Here is a 20,435-nt window from a genome sequence, read left to right as displayed (position 1 = left end):
GACTGCATAATAGATTGAGAATTCCCATCCCTCTCGTCTGCCATTCGTATTTATTTTTAAAGGTTTGCCTCTATTTGTGCAAACAGTCACTGAACCTGGAAATTTATTTTTACCGCGAACAAATAGCGAAGGGCAAACACCACTGACTGCACGAGTCTGCCAAACTGAGTGTTCAGTTACCTTAACATTTCATTCAATATTGCGGCGCGGCATTTGTCGGTCTCACGACTCTCTTAGGCATAATCGTGGCGACAGCGGCGTTTACCCTTTGCTGTTTGTACTTGGTACAGAAAAAAATCCGACAGAAGAAACAACACTCAGTTACATTAATATAATGGAGTGCGAAGGCTCCATGATATTTGTTTCGGTGCGGGTGCACAAATATCGTTAGAACACCTACGGGAATCAAGAATTTGTGAGTAGGATGTGTAATGGACATGATACGCACCAATGCAGTGTGCAATAAGTTGCAAAATTTGGATCGGACGGGAGGCACGTTCGGGTGACCGAGACGATTAAGGCAACCGTACTATGAAAGCTGAGCATCCGCGTTCGATTGCTGGTCCGCGACAAATTTTCAACTTTCGACATTGCAATGCGGCAGTGCTCTGTGCGGCTGGGAGTCGTGATTATCCGCCTACACCTTTCCTCTTTTCCCTAGCTAAATAAAACGTCACGCTGTGCCAGGTACTTCCGAGGAAGATCGAGCAAAACCGAGACAGGTCGAGCTTTGAAATGATAAATCAAGACCGTAAGCTGTCGACAGGCGTTGGTATACATCAACGGGGACAGTTGAAAATGTGTGGCCCGGCCGCGACTCGAACCCGGGATCTCCTGCTTACACGGCAGACGCTCTATCCATTTTTTTTTATTAAGGAAGGTAGAAGAAACAGAAACCTTTATTATTCACAAAATAAAAACAGTACGTCCTGACACATGATAAATGTCCTGGAAGGAACCTCGCTGCCGTCCTACTATGCAGCATGAAATAAAAACAAAATTAAAGTGGGGCCACCTCCGGCACACTAAAGAAAAGTATTTATAGATATGAAAACAAAATCTGAAGTATATCCATTTGCTAACTGTACAAGCGTTAGGTTTTCCTAGGTCGCATGCTCGCATAGTGTCCTTAGCTGATCACTTTACTTGGTCGGTTTCACAACGACAACACCGCCGCTCATCTTTGCGCACCCGGCACACACTAAGTATACGGCGGGTCCGCAAAAACCTTTACTAGGAAATTGGCATACCAATCCTTATACTTTTGTAGCCGTAATAGTTTTGTGTGTCCATCTTGCAAGTATTGCCAGTAATCCAGGACGTTCAGTACGTTCTGACGTGTGTCTCTATAGATGTAATGGACCGTCATACCTGTGATCCACGCCACTGCGTTCGTCTTATGACGCGGAAAATACATTTCCTCTGGAAAAAATGCTATGTGAGAAGAGACTGCTGTATAGATAGTGTGCCGCATGAACGCTATTATCTTTCTTGCGAGAGTCCAGACAGCTAATGCCTCGCTACAGACCAACCGATGGTCGTCCGTATCCAGCACGCCGCATTGCTGACACAAGGGCGAATCCGCCAAATGTATTGCGTACTTTTTATCATTCGTAGGGTATTTTCGGTTCACTACAATGTACCATGTTGATCTGACTGTTGTAGGTAGGTGGGGGTGGTGGACCGTGCGCCACACCACGTTCCAATTAACAGCTGGATGTTTCCGTTCCACCCTATTCCGGGCGATCTGTCGAAGAAGCAGGTGGTACACGTCCTTCGATGTCGACTGACGGGTCGTCGGTAAGCGCTCTCAAACATAGCTGTGTTCCACGATGAACGTGCGCACATACGTAAACGGGGGCGATATATGGCCGACACTGACTGGAGGAAGATGCGATGTTGGTACGAGTTCTTCGATGATCGTCCCCGTACGCGAGTGATTCCTGTTGCACCACCGTTTGAGCATAGTATTAATATACATGGCACGCGCCTTCTCGTGTACGTTCACTAAACCAACGGCCCCCTCTCACGTTGGGAGGATAAGCGTGTTGTACTGTACCTTAAAGCCATCGTGCGCGTCAAGGGGAGAAGGTGTGTCAGGTGGCACATCAGGGGCGCGAGATAAAGGTTGACGAGTAACACTCGCTGCAGCATATCCATTGACCGTAGGGCGTTTAGTCGTACTGCCGTTCGGACTCTGAATAACAGCCTTCGGTAGTTGTCCGCAGCCGTTCCCGCTGTCTCCTTATGAAAGGTGAACCCAAACAGCGGAGAGTTTACACCGCAGGTAAGGGTCCTTCCGTTCCTGGTTCTAGTCCACGCCCAACATGCATGAATTGTGATTTTCGGAAGTTGACCACACTTCCAGCTGCCATCCCTTACGTCTATAGCCAATCCAGTGCAGTTGGAGTCTCCCCCTCATTCCGGACGAGGAACACAATGTCATCCGCGTATGCTCTGCATTTGAATGAGAAATGCCGTAGGGAGATCCCGGTAAGACGGCGGCGAAGGCCTGCGATACACGGTTCTAAGGCGATCGCATTAAGGAGGATGGACAAGGGGCAACCCTGTCTCACTGATCTTAAGATCTTAAAATACTCAGTTCTCCCTCCGTTGACCACCATCGCTGATCTGGCGCCATGCAACAGCCGCATCACAACAGTGGTCAATAATGACGAGACATCCATCCTGATCATCACCGCCGCGAGGTACACATGATCGAAGCGATCAAAAGCCCGATCGAAATCTACAGCAATCATCGCCCCCGACGACGTCACGATAGTCTCCCAAGGCTGTGTGGATATTAGTGATGCCGCCAAGACAAGTCTGATCGGCATGTATTCGATTCTCCAGCGCCTTTTTGATACGACTGCCCAGGATGCGTAATGAAGATCATGTAGTCACTATTAAGGAGGGTCAAGGGGCGATAATCACAAGACCGTTTGCCACCACGGGGCTTTGGTATCGGTATCATGAGCCCTTCCGTGAATTGAATGTGAACCGGTACTTCTTGCCGCAGAAGCTCATTAAACATGCATAGCCACATCGGTGTCATAATGGTCACAAAGTCACGGTAAAATTCCAACGGGAATCCGTCTGGACCTGGGGACTTGTTGCAGGCACCTCGTGTAATCGCTTCCTCCAGCTCTTCACACGTAATTTCAGATAACCCGTCCGCTTCCCCGTTCACACTCGCGTCTGGGATCTCTTCCAGGACGTTCCCCAGCTCCCTTTGACCCTCCCCGTTGCTCGTATAGAATTTGCTAAAATGATCCGTGAACGCCTGTGCTATGCCCCTTTGTGTTGTAAAACGACGGCCATCGCCGAGATCGATCTTATTTATTAAATTCCTTCGTCTTCTTCGTCTTTCCTTTATCACATAATGCATCGAGGGAACCTCGTTGGGCAGGAAATCCTGCGACCTCGCGCGAATCATCGTACCTGCCATCCTCAGCGTCGCAAGTTATACCAACTTCGCCTTAACTCGGTGGACGGTCGTCTGGCGTTCTGGTGTAGGTGGTTGAGCTAACAGTTCCCGGAGAGCCGTAAAGTAAAACTCAGTGGTCGTGCGCTGCCATTGAGAAACCTCCTTCCCGTAACCTATTAACGTCCTCCGTAAAGCTGGCTTCGCGCACTCGATCCATCACTGCAAGACAGAACCGAAAGAATTTCGTCGACGGAGGCAGCCATCCCACGCGTCCTCCACCATGCGTCGGCATTCTGTATCTCGCAGGTAGGAGACGTTCATTTCCAATTACTCCTCCGTCTCCATACCTGCTGTCTATCAAGGTTAATCGTACAAATATATGCCTCGTGGACTGTAAACGCTGTAGGCCATATTTATGCGTCCACTGTCGACATTGCTAACGCCCTTGAAACGTAGATCCGATCCAAACGGCTCGCGGAGTGGCTAGTAAAAAATGTATATCGTGGCTGGTTGCGATACTTCAGGTACCATGTATCGACTAATTCCATTCCGTTGACCAGCTCCCTAAGTTCTTGGCTAGTAGTATAGTTAGGTTGTTGGTCCTTTCTGTCGAGCACACTATTAAAATCTCCGCCGAGTATGCAACCATCGTATCGTCCCTGGAACAACGGTGTAACCTCATGGGCGAAAAATCTGCTCTGTCCCTCCTCTTATCCGAGCCTGACGGTGCGTATATGTTGATCAAACGTATGCCACCTATGGTCACGGCCGTACCACAGGCAGAAGGCAAATACTCTACTTCGTCTGCACGTATCCCTTCCTTTAATAGTATAGCTGTGCCAACGCCTCTCTCGTCACAGGGGGAACAGTAGATGTCGTAACCGTAAAAGTCCGAGGGGGGAAGTACCCGAACTTCCTGTAATAGTGCTATGTCTAAATCCGCAGCCTTTATCATGTCACTGAGCATCTTGATTTTTACCGGCGTCCTAATGCTATTGATGTTAACAGACCCTATCCGATAAGCTTGTGGCATGGCTGTCAACGTAGATAGAGTACCGTACGGCCGCTAATTCTTTCGTACATAGGCTGCTGTCGTACTAACGTCCCCCGCCTTCCCCTCATATGGTCTGCCGTTATTCCGTGCACTCTTCCGGTCTTACACCGAGAGGGTGCGTGGGAGCAGTTCCTCCGGCATCATCTGTTCCCCACGGGGGTGGCTCTTCTGACCAGTCCCCTAGTGTCCCATCGTTGTCGTGCAGTGCAGGTGCCGTAGCCTCCTCAGTAACCTGTTGCCGTCGATCGAACTCCTTCGCTGTGTCTGGAGCATCGTCAGCGGTAGGTCGTGTCGCCGTCCCGCTGGCCACCGTTGCATTCGCGCTAGGCAGTTCTTCTATATCCATGGTCGTCTGCGCTGTATCCGTAAACGTCTCAGAATTGTCTGCTAGATCAGAGGGGTCGTTTTCCACCGTGAGGCGGCGCTTCTTCCGGCGTTTTGGTGATCGCTGTTTACGTTGCCGGGCCTCGGAATCAGACGTCAGCATTGTCTCCGGTTGTTTGTGGGGTACGTCGGAATCGGGCGCCGTCGTATTATCGACATCTGTCAGTGCCTTATCTGAAGGGGTCGCAAGCGGCACCGAAGTGAGGGCGTCCTGTGACTGCTGCAGGCGATCCAGCGCAACGTCGTCCTTCCGTGGCTCGCCACGATCTGCCGCTGTCTGTGTGTTCTGGTACGCGTCTGTCTCGCGGCCCACGTCATCGCGTAATGCGGCGACATAAGTCATGGAGAGCACAGCCGGATGCGGCGTAAGGGGTGGATCATCCCGTGGCAGCTGTAATAACCTTCGTTGAACACACTCAGAACGTACGTGTCCCTCCTTCCCACACCCAGAGCACGTCCTTGGTTGTCCGTCGTAGATGACAATCGACCTACAACCACCGATGTACAAGTATGACGGAACGTGTTTTCGGAGTTCGATACGTATTTGTCTGACGCCTTTGAGGACAGGATACGTCTTGAAACTCGCCCATTTTTCAGCCACGTGGGATAGGACCGTTCCGTAAGGACGCAGGGCGTCTGTCACCAATTCTTCTGGCACTTCGAATGGAAGTTCAAAGATGCGGATCGTTCGGTATCCCATGCCGGCGTGTTCAACTGTTACCGCTCCAACATTCCCGTCCGAATGACAGAAACGAAGTCCTTGTCGGTGTCGGTGTAGTAGTTCGCCACATGCCGCTTCATTTATGAGCTTGACATAGACCACGATGCTGACTATAGATAAGTGTATTCCAACTACAACGTCAGGTTCGATTTTCACCTCGTCCCGTAAATAACGTTCGATCTTGTAAGCCTTCGGTCGAGCATATTCGTTAACAAAACTAAATTTCAGTGTCGATTTGCGGAACGACAAGACCATGATTCGTCCTATGTATACCGCGGCACACCGCTACACACTTAACGTAAACACCTCTCGCGCAGACGTGCGGCAGGGACGTAAACACCGTCCGAACCGTTGCGCCGCGTAAGGCTGACTGAGCCACCGAGGGCACAGAGGATAGTGCGACTGCAGGGATTTATCTCTTGCACGCTCTCCGTAAGACCCACATTCCCAACTTAATGTCCATACACTACAATCGTAGTGCCCTGCCCATTACACTCATTACTCGCAGCGGACAATCTTACCGAGTCCCGTAAGAGTTCGGGCAATGCGTGTGCATCCAGCACAGAAGAAGGTCAAAGGCCGGTTAGCATTAACTATATGAAGATGGTATCTGTTCTTTCGGAAATTTCCGAAAGAACAGATACCATCTTCATATAGGTCGAGCTTTGGCCAGCACAGAGCTCGCATATCAAGCTCACGGCGTTTTGGCACTCTCTTTCCGGCCCTTCTTAACGGATGTGATATAGTGTGACTGCGCAGGTGACGATGAGTGCGGTCGGGAAAGAGATAGTGTAATTATGTAGGATTTATCTCTCCTCAAATGGTTCAAATGGCTCTGAGCACTATGGGACTTAACATCGGAGGTCATCAGTCCCCTAGAACTTAGAACTACTCAATCCTAACTAACCTAAGGACATCTAACACATCCATGCCCGAGGCAGGATTCGAACCTGCGACCGTAGCAGTCTCGTGGTTCCAGACTGAAGCGTCTAGAACCGCTCGGCCACTCCGGCCGACCATCTCTCCTCATTTAATAACTTTTGTACCTATTTTAACCGAATTGGTTCCTACTAATTTCCGTAAGGGCGTTTATAACCTCGCCATTGAGAGCCTGCAGATCACAGACACACACGTATATTGTTGAGTAAGAGCCCGCAGTTGTTCAGTGGCATGAGCCCCGTGCAGCCTTAAACTGACCCTAGAAATGATAGTAGCCTAGGGGACTGATGGCCTCAGATGTTAGGTCCCATAGTGCTCAGAGCCATTTGAACCATTTGATAGTAGCCTCAGAAGCTTCGCCAGATTCGCATTCTAGCCTGATTCACGGAGTGTAGATGTAGATGTCGATGTAAATGACCACGATGCTTTCGTCTTGGGCCGAGGACAGCGAACAGGATCACGTTGCTATTGCAGGTGCAGGACGGAAAGGCGGCCGAGGAGAGCTCCAGCGAAGAGGAGGAGTCTGAGACGGAGGAGTCCGAGTCGGAGAGCAGCGAGGAGGAAGAGGACGGTAAGCAGAAGGTGGGCGGCGGCCCGGTGCGGCGCCGGCCCTCGCAGACGGTGTTCGTGACGGTGGTGTCGCGCGGCACGTCGCCCACGCCGCCCTCGGCCTCGCCGTCGCCCTTCCTGCGCAGCCGGCGCGCCGAGCTGGCCCGCGTGCTCGAGCGCACCGTGGCGCGCCCCAGCGCCGCCGCCCGGCCACGAACCCAGGACTGCGGCGTGCAGTCCGACCGCGGAGACGACACATCGCGCACCTCGCGCTTCGCCGGCGCCTCGCGGCCCTCGCCATGGACCTCATACCTGGACAGGTACGTCCTGCTGCCTGACTACCTGCTGCCTAGCCCAGTGCAGCAAGTAGTGGCGTGGCTACCAACAGACGGGCGAGGAAGACAAGGGAGGGGGAGGCTGAAAAGCTCCAGAAGGTATAGATTTAGAGTTCTGTCAGAACACATTTATTCAGTACATCCCCCTCTCCACCTCTGCCCCCCCCCCCCACACACACACACACAAACATACACATACTCAATGATGCTCTTGTTACATCACTGTTCCAACATTTCTATGCCATTCAAGAAGAAACCATATGATACATGGTCTCAGTTACTCAGTGTCATCTAAATGACAACGTTTAGCTGTTTGTTCAGGTTAGGAAACAAACATGTAGTCTCTTCTTGTGTTGCCAGAAGAGCCAGCACCGTGTTACTAGAGGAGGCCGAAATGCACGCGTTTTAGCTCACGCAGGCTGGCGTGAGGAGGGAAGGACTATACTGACGTGAGGGCTGGAACATGACAAGGAATTAGAATTCGGAAAGCGGACGTAATTAGTTTGATACTTAACGTTAATCCATTAATGATGAACGTCGCTTTTGACGGTACATGATTCACAATATTATCTGTTCTTATAGTAACTGAATATGGCGCCTTGCTAGGTCGTAGCAAATGACGTAGCTGAAGGCTATGCTAAACTGTCGTCTCTGCAAATGAGAGCGTAAGTAGGCAGTGAACCATCGCTAGCAAAGTCGGCTGTACAACTGGGGCGAGTGCTAGGGAGTCTCTCTAGACTAGACATGCCGTGTGGTGGCGCTCGGTCTGCAATCACTGATAGTGGCGACACGCGAGTCCGACGTATACTAACGGACCGCGGCCGATTTAAAGGCTACCACCTAGCGAGTGTGGTGTCTGACGGTGACACTACATATCTAGGTACCAGGGGTGATCAGTAACGGAGATGATCGATCATTTGGAAACACAGAGCCTTCAATTTTGCACACACGGCTTGGGATATATTGGCAGGTGTATCGTTCCGAAACAGAACGTGCGATGACGTACCCGGTGGACACAGGCCTCATATCAGATTGGGGACCCAGTGTCTAGCTGGAAGTGGTGATTAAGGGGAAACGACAATGTGATGGACGAAAATATTGTTCAAATTCAGGATTTCGTTTATCCGTACATGAATGTACTAGACAAATGGGGTTTGCTGCAATGAATAAAGCGTACATTGATGTTTTCATTGGTATTTTTTTATTATAAAATATTAATATCTTCACTGCGTAACTGGTATTTTGACGAGGGAGCCCTCAAAGGAGGTAGATCGACGCTTGTCGCTGTAACTACTTGTATGGTTATCTGAAACATGCAATTAACGTATCGCCGCGCGGGATTTTCCGAGCGGTCTGTGGCGCTACAGTCATGGACTGTGCGTCTCGTCCCGGTGGAGGTTCGAGTCCTCCCTCGGGCATGGGTGTGTGTGTTTGTCCTTAGGATAATTTAGGTTAAGTAGTGTGTAAGCTTAGGGACTGATGACCTTAGCAATTAAGTCCCATAAGATTTCACACAGATCTGAACAAATTAACGTATCGCACTGATCCTTACAGATGTAATTTTAGTTCATCATAGAAATTTGCAAAATAAAAAATTTTGGTGATATTATACATATTTGAAAAAAATTGACCCTTCTTTCTGGTCAAAAATATACTAAATTTCAACATAAAAAAAGTCGGCTACGATGAACTGAGGAGAATTCAATTTGCTTCAAGGGAGAAGAAAAATCATTGAAATCGGATGAAAATTGTTGCGTGATCGAGAACAACCATGCCGAAAAACTTGGTTTTGGGAAAACCGCGTTTAAAGTTTGACAACTATTCATCATAAAAAAAGGGGAAAAACTTCAAACTTATGCGATATCGTCGATTCTCGGCCCATAACAACTATCGCCCCGACTAGTGGATGGCTGCTTTCTGCTAGTTTCACCTGATAAGCCCGCATTTTCGTCTTCAAAGCGCTTTTCGTCGCTGAGCGCGTCGACGCTGGAGTCTCTCTCTTCACGGAATCGGCGCATTTTATCGCCGATCTTGATTTGACGGGCATTTGTCACGTACAATAATGCAATGTGGTCTACGTCTAATAGACGTACGGCCAAATTTGAAGCAATATTGGCAATTTCGCGTCGGCTGGGTGTTATTTCGGGAGGGTATCTCCAACTGAGATTATTGTAACTTTCATTCACATTTTGAGTGAAACAGCCCAAACAACGCACAGTAAATCATATTTACTCAAAACCTTAAACATCTCACGGAAGTAACGAAGGGAGCGTGAACACGGAACCAGTTCTCTAACGCCAAGGGTTCAAACGCTTACAGAATCGTTACTTTTTGGCGCGTATTTTGGGGTATAATTCTACAGTGTATATACATTCTAATTCCGTAATTTAAAAAAATTACGAGTTTTTTTCGGCCGTTGTCATGTCATTCCCCCTTAATGGAAGTTGCGACATTCGCGAGATCTAATTGAACACCGTAAATTCCATCTACTTTCATGGAACTTACGATGTGGTACGTCCGTTCATCAATTATATTTGAATTGTATTCCCATTTACACAATCCGACCGGAAGTATTCGGACACCCGTAATTAATGAGGAACTGACTAGTTTATATCACGAGAGACGGACGCGCCAGTATGAAAGGAGGAGGGAAGTATAGCGTTGGCAGTAGAGAAGCAATAATAGCAGAATTCTTCGGCCAGGAAAGCTCAGAGACTTCAAACATGGACTAGTCACTCCAAGTCGCCTGAATAACCAGTTAGGGAAATTTCAATCCTTCTACAAGTGTCCAAGTCGTCTATTGGTGATGTGGATGTAAAATGGAAACGGCCAGGCAGGTCTTGTGTGCTGACGGACAGAGACCGGCGATCGCTGGAGAGGTTGTAAAAAATAGCACGAAATCAGGGTTCCGAACTGCTGCCAGCAGTTCAGCTAGCAAAATGCATTGGCAGTTATAAAGTACGCGCTGCAATGGTCGAGGAGTTCTCCATAAGCCACACATTTCTGTAGACAGTTGTAATTCACGCTTGAGGTGGAGTGAAGAGTGACGCCACTGCACAGTGGATGACTCGAAAAGAGCGATTTGGAGTGATGAATCACGCAGTACCCAGTGGCAGTTTGACGAAAAGGTTTGATTAGCGAATTGCTCGAGAATGTTACCTGTTGTCATGCTTGGTGCCAACAGTGAAGTACGGAGGAGTCATGTCACGGTGTGGTGGTGTTTTCTGTGGTTAGGATGTGGTTTCATTATTGCGCTTAAGAAAACACTAAATGCGAAACGATACGAACAAATTTTATATACTAATAAAATTTTCTCGCGCTTCCAGCCGCGTCAGGTTATTAAAAACCCACGAGCTTTCTACCGAGCTCTCCCCAGTCATTGTCAAGTGGTAAGACTAATTCCTCTGTCGCCGTGGCCGCGTCGTTATATAGCCGCACTGCAGGTTGTGACGTCACTGGTGCTCTCTTCCTCGCCATGTATGGTAATGTTTTCATCGAGCGTCCGTCGTGCCCGTTTTAACCTCGCGATGGCCGGGTCCCAGGTTGTGCTGAGCTGCAAACCGCCGTCCTTGTTGATGGTGTTTTCAGAGGTTTTTATTTCAATAGCTTCTTTCACTACGCTATCACAAAATCCCTTCGTCCTCATAACGACAGATGTTTCGTCGAATAGAATTCGGTCTCCATTTTCTATGGCGTGTTCTATCACGGCTGATTTTTCTGGATAGCGTAGACGTAAGCACCTCTCGTGTTCCGTCCTGCGTTGCTCCACAGCGCGTATTGTTTGGCCGACATAGTAACAGCCACACTGACATGGTATCTTGCACACTCCAGGCCTTCTAAGCCTTAGATCGCCTTTCACAGGCCTCATGAGCTGTCGAATTTTTGCTGGGGACCTGAACACCGATGAAATGTTATATTTCTTCAGGAGCCGGCTAATCTTTCCCGACACTGTACCACAGAAAGGCCACGGTGACACAGCAGTCAGTCTTACCACTTGACAATGACTGAGGAGAGCTCGGTCGAAAGCTCGTGGGATTTTAACCACCTGACGCGACTGGAAGCCCGATAAAATTTTATTAATTCATATCGTCGCGAAACCATGCATTCATACAAAATTTTATATAATTATGTACTTTGTACAGCAGGGGAACAGTTCTGGGACAATAATTGTTTGTGTCAGCCTGGCAATGTCCAGCAAAATATGTAAAGTTTATAACTTACAGAATTTATGTCTAAAGTGTATATCAAAAAATATTTCAGCAGCACATACCATGATTACGTCAAGTGTTACCTTTTACATATTTTAGGCATAAAAATAACTTTGTGCCACTTGACATAAACATAGTGTTACTGACATATTTTTCACAGATTTTTTAGGTGTGGAAATTACACCCTTTACGTAACTTTTACGTATAGCGCAGGCTGTTCAGGTGCTCTGAACATGACACCAATTTACGCTGAAGCTTATGTATTTCTGATAGATAGCACAAGACATTTGTAAAACAAAAATTTCTCTATGAGTGTATGTGTATGTTTTACTAATGAAACTTACTTGTTTGACAGGAATTTTAGATATGGATGTATTTAATTGTGCCTTACACACACACGATGTGACGTTATAGAACAGGATGCGTAGCTAGTAATGTCATGTATATGACGTCATTTACAATGGGTGATGACATGATTGATAAGGGAGATGTGGCTTGTGACGTCAGAGGCATCGCACAGTTCAGTATCAAGTTAACTGCGAAATTGCCGCTATCTTGCATTGTGAAAGTTGTATCGCACAGTTCAATACTACGTTTAACTGTAAAGTGAGCCAAAGTGGACTTCGCTATATTTCTCTGTAATATTCCTGAAATAGACTGGCCTGCCCATTGTCCCAACGGAACGCAATGAAACGTCTTTAGGATGAATTAGTTTGTTGCTTTCACTCCATATTTCAGAGTCCAACATTATAACTTCTCTGGTTTCAACACTTGAGGAAAAATGGGCTGCCTTTCCTCCACAGACTAACAGACATCTCCCTGAAAGGATGCACACATACTACATTAATGTCCACTAAAATGTGTGTGGATTCTTCTCATCAGAAAATGAAGATTTGGGTGCAGCTGGGCTGATGCAGACAGCTTTAGAAATTCTTAACTTTGTGCAGCAATGTTAAGGGTACAAGAATGGACTTAGTTGCACCACCTCAGCAGTCGAAAGTATGAAACTTCCTTACGTCTCGTCCTCAGTGAGTTCATGGCACCAAGCGAAATGGCACTCGCTGCTGCGGCCGGAATGCACAGGGCACGTCATGCGACGTCCCGCTCCCACGTTTTACTGGAAGGCGTTTATTGATGCACTCATGTCAGGTTACTGTACTATTACACTTGCAGATCTGTTTAGAGGAGGGTCACCAGCCTCGCTTTGACCCTTTCAGAAACATTCCGACAGTTGAGCAGTGGACTGGAAAACGTACGTGATAGAGAGTCTATTTGGTGGCTAGTAATTTCCGCTGATAATCTTCAGAAAGACGAACAGGAATACCAATCAAAAATAATTCAGTAAGAGAGACATCACACTGCAAGTTCCATGAAAACAAATAAACTCTAGTTAGAATTCGACAAATTCGCCTATTCATGAAACGCCACTTCTAGCTAGCTTGTGCTCCGAAATCTGTCATGCGGTCTTCGCCTAGTAAGTACAAGCATGCTTCCTAAACCATAATGCTATCCTAGAAGCTGGAAAATGATAAATTATAATGATCACACTGGTTATTTTCTTAAGATTTGTGTACTTACATAATACGTTTATGGATGACGAAGCATCACTCGCTTCTAACTTGATACGTACATCACCTTTGCTTCAGAGAGCTCACCACTCGTCTCCAATCTTGTTGTAGTAAGATTGTGATATCGAGGAGTCCGCTGGCAGACCTTTCATTCAATCACCTTAGGAACATTCTCATAGTCATTTTCTGCTGCCTGTAATAGCACTCCTTTGTAAACTTTATTTCCAATAAACGTTGGACAACACTTGTCTACACGCGAAAGCCATTAACGTCTAAGGTAGCATAATAGACTTCGATCATAAATCACTTAGACATATTACAGATTACAGCAAGTTCAACCCTCTCTCTCCAGGCTGGACAAAGCCCACTCCCTTTTCCACTGGATAAGAAAACTGGGTTCGGTGCCCACAATGCCCAAAAAAATGTTCCGTCGATATAACCAGGACTGATACGTTGCAAACCGCTACTGAACATTGTCTCACGCAGGAGAAGTTTTCTAGGATTCATTACATACTTGAAATAGTGTTACACACCGGGCGTTTCAGAGTTTTTGCATCAAACGTCTAGGAGGGATAGATCATATTGTGGGGAACAACTTTTGTTAGAGGCAAAACGTTTGCTGACGTTTCCTGGAGATGCTAGAAGTCCTTTCATATTGGTTATGGCCCTGAGGGTGTAGCAGGGCGTAGGCACACTGCTGTATGAGTAAGCAATGTGTGTTGCTTATAATTGAGTCATATGCTCCGCGTCAAAGGGTCTGAGCTGAGAAAAATTTAAGTTCAGGTTCCCTTGTAAAATATTATTTTCCTCCGCTTTTCCTCATTCTTACAGTATCCTTGCCGAAAAACACTCAATTTACTGGCATAGGTTGTCCGCAGCACACCAATTTACTAGTCTCTGCTCATTCGGTCGGGTAGACCGTTCGCCGGGTGCAAGTCTTTCGATTTGACGCTACTTCGGCGACTTGCGCGTCGATGAGGATGAAATGATGATGATTAGAACAACACAACACCCAGTCCCTGAGCAGAGAAAATCTCCCACCCAGCCAGGAATCGAACCCGGGCCCTTAGGGTTAACATTCTGTCACGCTGACCACTCAGCTACCGGGGGCGGAGTGCTCATTCGGTGAAATCTCGTCTTCCTATGGCTGGTGCCTACTACCGTCTAGATATCTGATGCAAAGGCTTTTTGAAACAATCTGCACACTGCAGCAATAAGTAACAATCACAAAATGTGAATAAATAATGAGCTATGCGCTATGCAAGTTACCCTGGTGATTTGAAATCCTATGGAACTCGTGATGAGGGTGCTGTATGTGTGCTGTGCCACAGGCACTTGACCTCAAGCTACTCGTATAAGAAACTATTCATGCGCAGTGTGCCACAGGTATTCGTCCTCACGTTATTTGTGCAAAAAATTGTCAAATGTGCTGTACCACAGGTACTCGTCCTCACGCTTTCATGTAATAAGCTGTGCCATGCTGCATAATTCCAATCCCAAAGAAAGCAGGTGTTGACAGATGTGAAAATTACCGAACTATCAGTTTAATAAGTCACAGCTGCAAAATACTAACGCGAATTCTTTACAGACGAATGGAAAAACTGGTAGAAGGGGACCTCGGGGAATATCAGTTTGGATTCCGTAGAAATGTTAGAACACGTGAGGCAACACTAACCTTACGACTTATCTTAGAAGAAAGATTAAGAAAAGGCAAACCTACGTTTCTAGCATTTGTAGACTTAGAGAAAGCTTTTGACAACGTTAACTGGAATACTCTCTTTCAAATTCTGAAGGTGGCAGGGGTAAAATACAGGGAGCGAAAGGCTATTTACAATTTGTACAGAAACCAGATGGCAGTTATAAGAGTCGAGGGGCATGAAAGGGAAGCAGTGGTTGGGAAAGGAGTGAGACAGGGTTGTAGCCTCTCCCCGATTTTATTCAATCTGTATATTGAGCAAGCAGTAAAGGAAACAAAAGAAAAATTCGGAGTAGGTATTAAAATTCATGGAGAAGAAGTAAAAACTTTGAGGTCCGCCGATGACATTGTAATTCTGTCAGAGACAGCAAAGGACTTGGAAGAACAGTTGAACGGAATGGACAGTGTCTTGAAAGGAGGATATAAGATGAACATCAACAAAAGCAAAACGAGGGTAATGGAATGTAGTCAAATTAAATCGGGTGATGCTGAGGGGATTAGATTAGGAAATGAGACACTTAAAGTAGTAAAGGAGTTTTGCTATTTAGGGAGTAAAATAACTGATGATGGTCGAAGTAGAGAGGATATAAAATGTAGACTGGCAATGGCAAGGAAATCGTTTCTGAAGAAAAGAAATTTGTTAACATCGAGTATAGATTTAAGTGTCAGGAAGTCGTTTCTGAAAGTATTTGTATGGAGTGTAGCCATGTATGGAAGTGAAATATGGACGATAACCAGTTTGGACAAGAAGAGAATAGAAGCTTTCGAAATGTGGTGCTACAGAAGAATGCTGAAGATAAGGTGGGTAGATCACGTAACTAAAGAGGAGGTATTGAATAGGATTGGGGAGAAGAGAAGTTTGTGGCACAACTTGACTAGAAGAAGGGATCGGTTGGTAGGACATGTTTTGAGGCTTCAAGGGATCACAAATTTAGCATTGGAGGGCAGCGTGGAGGGTAAAAATCGTAGAGGGAGACCAAGAAATCAATACACTAAGCAGATTCAGAAGGATGTAGGTTGCAGTAGGTACTGGGAGATGATGAAGCTTGCACAGGATAGAGTAGCATGGAGAGCTGCATCAAACCAGTCTCAGGACTGAAGACCACAACAACAACAACATGCATGCTGTGCAGCAGCTACTCGTCCTCACATGCACACCGTGTCGCAGGTACTCATCCTGCAATACTCATGCAAAAGTCTGCGCCATGTACACTGTAGTGCAGGTACGTGTCCTCACGCTGCTCAGGTAATAAGCTACGACATGCATGCTGCAGGAACTCGCCCTCCTGATACTCATGTAATAACCTGTGGCATGTATGCTGTGGCGCCGTTACTAGTCCTCCCTCTACTTATGTAATAAGCCGTCCCATGTGAACCGTGCCACAGGCACTTGTCCTCATGCTACTCATGTAATAAGCTCTGCCTTGCATGCTGTGCCACAGGTACTCATCCTCGCACTACTCAAGTAAAAATCTATCCCATGCACACTGTACTGCAGGAACTCGCCCTCAGTCTGTACGTCTAATAAGCTGTGCCACGCATGCTGTGCCGCATCTACATCTACATACATACTCCGCAATCCACCATACGGTGCATGGCGGAGGGTACCTCGTACCTCAACTAGGATCTTCTCTCCCTGTTCCACGTCCAAACAGAACGAGGGAAAAATGACTGCCTATATGCCTCTGTACGAGCCCTAATCTCTCTTATCTTACCTTTGTGGTCTTTCCGCGAAATGTAAGTTGGCAGCAGTAACATTGTACTCCAGTCAGCCTCAAATGCTGGTTCTCTAAATTTCCTCAGTAGCAATTCACGAAAAGAACGCCTCCTTTCCTCTAGAGACTCCCACCCGAGTTCCTGAAGCATTTCCGTAACACTCGCGTGATAATCAAACCTACCAGTAACAAATCTAGCAGCCCGCCTCTGAATTGCTTCTATGTTCTCCCTCAATCCGACCTGATAGGCATCCCAAACGCTCGAGCAGTACTCAAGAATAGGTCGTATTAGTGTTTTATAAGCGGTCTCCTTTACAGATGAACCACATCTTCCCAAAATTCTACCAATGAACCGAAGACGACCATCCGCCTTCCCCACAACTGCCATTACATGCTTGTCCCACTTCATATCGCTCTGTAATGTTACACCCAAATATTTAATCGATGTGACTGTGTCAAGCGCTACAATACTAATGGAGTATTCAAACATTATAGGATTCTTTTTCCTATTCATCTGCATTAATTTACTTTTATCTATATTTAGAGTTAGCTGCCATTCTTTACACAAATCACAAATCCTGTCCAAGTCATCTTGTATCCTCCTACAGTCACTTAACGAGGACCCCTTCCCGTACACCACAGCATCATCAGCAAACAGCCGCACACTGCTATTCACCCTATCCAAAAGATCATTTATGTAGATATAAAACAACAGCGGACCTACCACCTGGGGCACTCCAGATGATACCCTCATCTCCGATGAACACTCGTCCTCACGCTACTCGTGTAATAAGCTGTGCAATGCGCGCTATGCCGCAGGTATTCGTCCTCGCGCTACTCATCGGGCAGTGGCTCCTCCCGCGTGGGCGGCTACTCGCTGACGTCATCCTCCCCGCGGACGTCGGCCTCCCCCTCTTCGGACAGCCTGGCGTCCAACGCGACCAGCGCCGCCAAGTCGCCGACCGCGCCATCGGTTTCCGGTGACTCTGCACAAGACTCGACCAAGGACAAGGACAAGGACAAGGATAAGGCCGCTGCGGCCTCGAGCGCAAGTGCACCCAGCACGCCATCCTCCGAGGCGCCCTCCAAGGGCGTGACGCGGGCCATCTCCTTCAAGAGCCTGCCCAGGACCAGGGCCTCCCCGGACTCCAAGGACGAGAGCGGCGCGTCCAGCCCCAGCGGCAGCGCCACCACCAGCGCCGCCGAGGCGGGGAAGCCGCCCCCGCTCAGCCGCGCCGCCTCCTCCAGGAACGTCTCCTCCATCATAGGTCAGTCCCACACATTTCCTACGATGATTATCTGAGAAACCTGGCACTGTCCATGTCAGAATTACTGCCGTGGGAGGAGACTTGAGTACCACTCTAGATGTGAGATATGTGCAGACATGTAGCTCATTAAGGATGTTATGAATCCAGCTATCCTCTTAGTAAGATAGTTTGGTCGCAGTGCGCGTCAGTGGATGAGTGTGGTGGGCGAAAATCCGCGAAATATGGAGCAATAAATACTCCTACGTAAAGCTAAATAATACACACATGAAAAAAAGGTTTTGCATCACCTCGGTTCCGTGAGTTCCGGAACCTGTACAGAAAATTGGAATAGAGATCAACATAAACATCATTTACGTCGTTTTTATTGCTCATGAAAACCACACATTGCATGTTGTACCATCATACAGAGAGACCTTCAGAGGTGGTGGTCCACATTGCTGTACACACCGGTACCTCTAATACCCAGTAGCACGTCCTCTTGCATTGATGCATGTCTCTGTTCGTCGTGGCATACTTTCCACAAGTTCAAAATGGTTCAAGTGGCTCTGAGCACTATGGGACTTAACTTCTGAGGTCATCAGTCCCCTAGAACTTGGAACTACTTAAACCTAACTAACCTAAGGACAACACACACATCCATGCTCGAGGCAGGATTCGAACCTGCGACCTTTCCAGGCTGAAGCGCCTAGAATCGCTCGGCCACTCCGGCTGGCTCCACAAGTTCATCAAGGCACTGTTGGTCCAGATTGTCCCACTCCTCAACGCCGACTCGACGTAGATTCCTCACAGTGGTTGGTGGGTCACATCGTCCACAAACAGCGCTTTTCAATCTATCCCAGGCATGTTCGATGGGGTCCATGTCTGGCCACTCTAGTCGGGCAATGTTGTTATCCTGAAAGAAGTCATTCACAAAATGTGCATGATACGGGCGCGAATTGTCGTGCATGAAGACGAATGCCTCGCCAATATGCTGCCGATGTGTTTGCACTATCGGTCGGAGAATGGCATTCACGTATCGTACAGCCGTTACGGCGCCTTCCATGAACACCAGCGGCAAACGTCGGCCCCACATAATGCCACCCCAAAACAGCAGGAAACCTCCACTTTGCTACACTCAATGTGTTTAGGGCGTTCAGCAGGATGAACGCCCTAGACACACTGAGTGTAGCAAAGTGGAGGTTGCCTCCAAACACGTCTCCGACGATTGTCTGGTTGAAGGCACGTGCGAAACTCATCGGTGAAGAGAACGTGATTCCAGTCATGAGGCTGGCCGCGGTAGCCGAGCGGTTCTAGGCTCTTCAGTCCGGAACCGCGCGACTGCTACGGTCGCAGGTTCGAATCCTGCCTCGGGCATGGATGTGTGGATGTCCTTAGGTTAGTTAGGTTTAAGTAGTTGTAAGTTCTAGGGGACTGATGACCTCAGATGTTAAATCCCATTGTGCTCAGAGCCTTTTTAACCATTTTTGAACCTATCATGAGCGGTCCATTCGGAATGTTGTTGGGCCCATCTGTACTGCGCTGCATGGTGTCGTGGTTGCAAAGATGGACCTGACCATGGACGTCGGGAGTGAAGATGCGCATGATGCAGCCTATTGCACACAGTTTGAATAGTAACACGATGTCCTGTGGCTGCACGAAAAGCATTATTCAACATGGTGGCGATGCTGTCATAATTCCTCTGAGCCATAATCCGTAGGTAGCGGTCATCCACTGCAATAGTAGCCCTTGGGCCGCCTAAGCGACGCATGTCATCGAGAGTTCCTGTCTCTGTGTATCTCTTCCATGTCCGAACAACGTCGCTTTGGTTCACTCTGAGACAGCTGGACACTTCCCTTGTTGAGAGCCCTTTTTGGCACAAAGTAACAATGCGGACGCGATCGAAGCGCGGTATTGACCGTCTAGATAACACGAGCCGTGCATCTCCTTCCTGGTGAAATGACTGCAACTGATCGGCTGTCGGACCCCCTCCGTCTAATAGATGCTGCTCATGCATGGTTGTTTAAATCTTTGGGCGGGCTTAATGACATCTCTGAACAGTCAAAGGGACTGTATCTTTGATACAATGTCCACAGTCGACGTCTGCCTTAAGGAGTTCTGGTAACCGGGGTGATGCAAAACTGTTTTTGATGTGTGTGCATGACTTATGAGCTTTACCGTATATGTGAAAATGTTTTCATTTTCACATTCACGGTGCAATGTAGTGGTGACAGAATCCTCAACGGGTTACACCAATACTGTGGAGGGTGGAAGTGGGTAATTGTGTTTAGCAGATATCTCAATATAATGCGCGATGTGGGACACTTAGTTCTCTTAGAAAAATCTATTTTCTCTAAGACTTTTGAACTTTTCCGTGTTATTGAATATACTCGCTTATTCAATACTCACCCTACTCCAACCACACTGGCGTTAAAGTTACGTTACAGAGACATATTTAACCGCCGGTAACACCATGAAGCCAATATTACGACGTGGTCAATGAACAAAAGAAGAATAGGAGAAGTGATTGACGAAAACGCGCTAGTTACAAGAAGGATTATACTCGCGAAGAATAAGCGAAATGTTTGTCCGAAA

The 20,435-nt window shown here is 47.5% G+C and overlaps 1 protein-coding gene across 1 annotated transcript in view; it reads left to right on the top strand.

Annotated features, from left to right (window-relative positions):
• The window catches only part of LOC126260624 (mucin-5AC-like), a 237,387-nt gene that overhangs the window by 181,920 nt on the left and 35,032 nt on the right, over positions 1 to 20,435 (top strand). Inside the window, exons 6-7 of the mRNA XM_049957962.1 lie at positions 7,000 to 7,394; positions 17,416 to 17,864. Coding sequence (XP_049813919.1) covers positions 7,000 to 7,394; positions 17,416 to 17,864 — 844 coding nt within the window. The remainder of the gene's footprint in view (positions 1 to 6,999; positions 7,395 to 17,415; positions 17,865 to 20,435) is intronic.

The sequence above is a fragment of the Schistocerca nitens genome, chromosome 5 (assembly GCF_023898315.1).
Source record: "Schistocerca nitens isolate TAMUIC-IGC-003100 chromosome 5, iqSchNite1.1, whole genome shotgun sequence".
In the NCBI taxonomy this organism is placed as follows: domain Eukaryota; kingdom Metazoa; phylum Arthropoda; class Insecta; order Orthoptera; family Acrididae; genus Schistocerca; species Schistocerca nitens.
This window is presented reverse-complemented; position numbering and strand designations above follow the sequence as displayed.